At 47.7% G+C, this 2568-nt stretch overlaps 1 protein-coding gene across 1 annotated transcript; it reads right to left on the minus strand.

Moving 5' to 3' along the window:
- Positions 1-200: 200 nt before the first annotated feature.
- Positions 201-919, minus strand: LOC145362355 (uncharacterized). The gene has a single exon (XM_080218421.1). It carries the CDS (start codon positions 873-875, stop codon positions 201-203), a length of 675 nt encoding a protein of 224 aa, XP_080074547.1. The 5' UTR covers positions 876-919.
- Between the last annotated feature and the right edge of the window lie 1649 nt (positions 920-2568).

Genomic DNA, 2568 nt, shown 5'->3' on the forward strand with positions numbered 1-2568 from the left:
GCCCTTTGGCCCAATGTGCCCGCGCCACCATTTCAACATTGTGAGTCCCCCCTTCCACCCATCCAAAGTCATGAGTCCTGCCAGTCCAGCAGAAAGAAACCCTCTGACTCTCTCCATTCACCAACCATGAGAATGAACAAAATGCAGTCCTGGATGTAACTGAGAGCTGAAACAGTAACAGCAGAATCCAACCCCTGGAATCACTCATGAACCTGTTGGTGTCTCAGCAGCTGGGATGAAACTCTGAATCCCTTCCCACACTGAGAGCAGGTGAATGGCCTCTCCCCAGTGTGAACTCGCTGGTGTATCTGCAGGTGGGATGACTGAGTGAATCCTTCCCCACAATGAGAACAAGTGAACAGTCTCTCCCCAGTGTGAACTCGCTGGTGTCTCTGCAAGTTGGATAACTGGTTGAATCCCTTCCCACACTGAGAGCAGGTAAATGGTCTCTCCCCAGTGTGAACTCGCTGGTGTCTCTGCAGGCTGGATGACCAAGTGAATCCCTCCCCACACTGAAAGCAGGTGAACGGCCTCTCCCCAGTGTGAACTCGCTGGTGTGCCTGCAGGTTGGATGACCGAGTGAATCCCTCCCCACACTGAGAGCAGGTGAACGGGCTCTCACCAGTGTGAACTCGCTGGTGTGCCTGCAGGCTGGATGACCAACTGAATCCCTCCCCACACTGAGAGCAGGTGAACGGCTTCTCCCCAGTGTGAACTCGCTGGTGTGACTGCAGGTGGGGGAACCGAATGAATCCCTTCCCACACTGAGAGCAGGTGAACGGCCTCTCCCCAGTGTGGCTGCGCCGATGAGTATCCAACAGAGAGGGGACACTGTATCTCTTTCCACAGTCCGCACATTTCCATGGTTTATCCATGGTGCAGGTGACCCTGCCTCTCACTTGGGTGGACAATCAGGTGAAGACTCACCCACACACAGAACAGTCTCTCCCCGCTGTGAATGGTGTGATATTTATTCAGGCTGTGTAACTGGTTAAAGCTCTTCACTCAGTGCACGGGAACACTCTCACTTGAATTTGGCAGTGTGTTGGAGTTTTTCCAGTCACACTGATGTTTAAAATCTTTTCAAATCTCCTTCCAGATTCAATGGTTGATGATATTCAGGTTCCAAGGAATATGACTCTGCCAGATCAGGACCTGACATTTGAGATTTCAGCCTGTGATTCCTCTTTCAATATCCTGTAAAACAAGTTGACATAAGTTATCAGTGGCAGTACAGGATCGAAATTCAGAACAGACAATTCTACTTTCTATGGAAATGTTTTCCTCTCGTTCCTCAAAAGCTGTGAATCTCCATCCCACACATTCTCCCTCCATTCTCACTCTGCTGTATCTAATACTCACCCTCCCAATTCTCCTGAAGATGCTGATTGAGCCTGATTGACAGATCCATGCTCACTGCTTCCTGTCCTGGACACACAGAGAGCTGAAAATCTCCATGCAGGCTGCCAGACAGATCTATGCACATATGACTGGACTAAAAATGTGTGGAATGTAAGACTGGATTCACTTTCTTTCCCTTCAGTTGGTGCAAGTCCCCAATTTCCCCGAGAATGAGAAAAGAAATGGAAAGGGGGAAACATTGATTTCCTCCCAGATGTTGCACAGAGGAGGAAGTTTTAGTCTAAACTTTATTGGCCGACTTCTGCATTACGACTCTTTCTCAAAGACATTGACATCCTTTGCTCCCTCAGCTTGACACATTTATTAGTCTGGCCAAAAGGATGGTCTCTTTCCTAATGTTCACAATTAAAGGGCTGGTTTCCCTCGGAGATGGCTGACATTTAAGAGAATAATAAATTATTAGAGGACAGAGATATGCCGAGTGTTGTTATATTGTGGATCTGATATATTATTTATGGTTCTGTAACAAAATACATTTATTATTTCTCGTCTTGTAATGAGGCACTGTCGCTCTGTTATACATTTGCACTCAGAGTCATTACAGCACAGAAAGAATCCATTTTATATTTACAGGGTGAGGGGGTGGAGAAACTCAACTCAAAATCCTGCAGTCTCTCCGTGCTGCTTTTTAAATTTCAGTTCAAACCCTGGGCCACACGGGAAGCTGCAGAGATTGGGGAAACTTAACAAAGCAGTTTGTGTCTGTGAGTGTCTTTGAGCTTGCTGGGGTGCCAGGGAGAGAATGTCACTGTCTTCACCTCTCTGTATAAAACAGACACCAAATTACAGGACACTCAGTATACATTTAATTATCAAATATCTGTCTGTCTCTCGTTCTCTCTCCCGATTTCTCCCCCTGTCTGTCTCTCGTTCTCTCTCCCGATTTCTCCCCTTGTCTGTGTCTCATTCTCTCTCCCAATTTGTCCCCCTGTCTGTCTCTCGTTCTCTCTCCCGATTTGTCTCCCTGTCTGTGTCTCGTTCTCTCTCCCGATTTCTCTCCCTGTCTGTCTCTCGTTCTCTCTCCCGATTTGTCCCCCTGTCTGTCTCTCATTCTCTCTCCCAATTTCTCCCCCTGTCTGTCTCTCGTTCTCTCTCCCGATTTGTCCCCCTGTCTGTCTCTCGTTCTCTCTCTCGATTTCTCCCCCT

This window comes from Carcharhinus amblyrhynchos, unplaced genomic scaffold, assembly GCF_965287045.1.
Source record: "Carcharhinus amblyrhynchos unplaced genomic scaffold, sCarAmb.v2.hapA scaffold_38, whole genome shotgun sequence".
In the NCBI taxonomy this organism is placed as follows: Eukaryota; Metazoa; Chordata; class Chondrichthyes; order Carcharhiniformes; family Carcharhinidae; genus Carcharhinus; species Carcharhinus amblyrhynchos.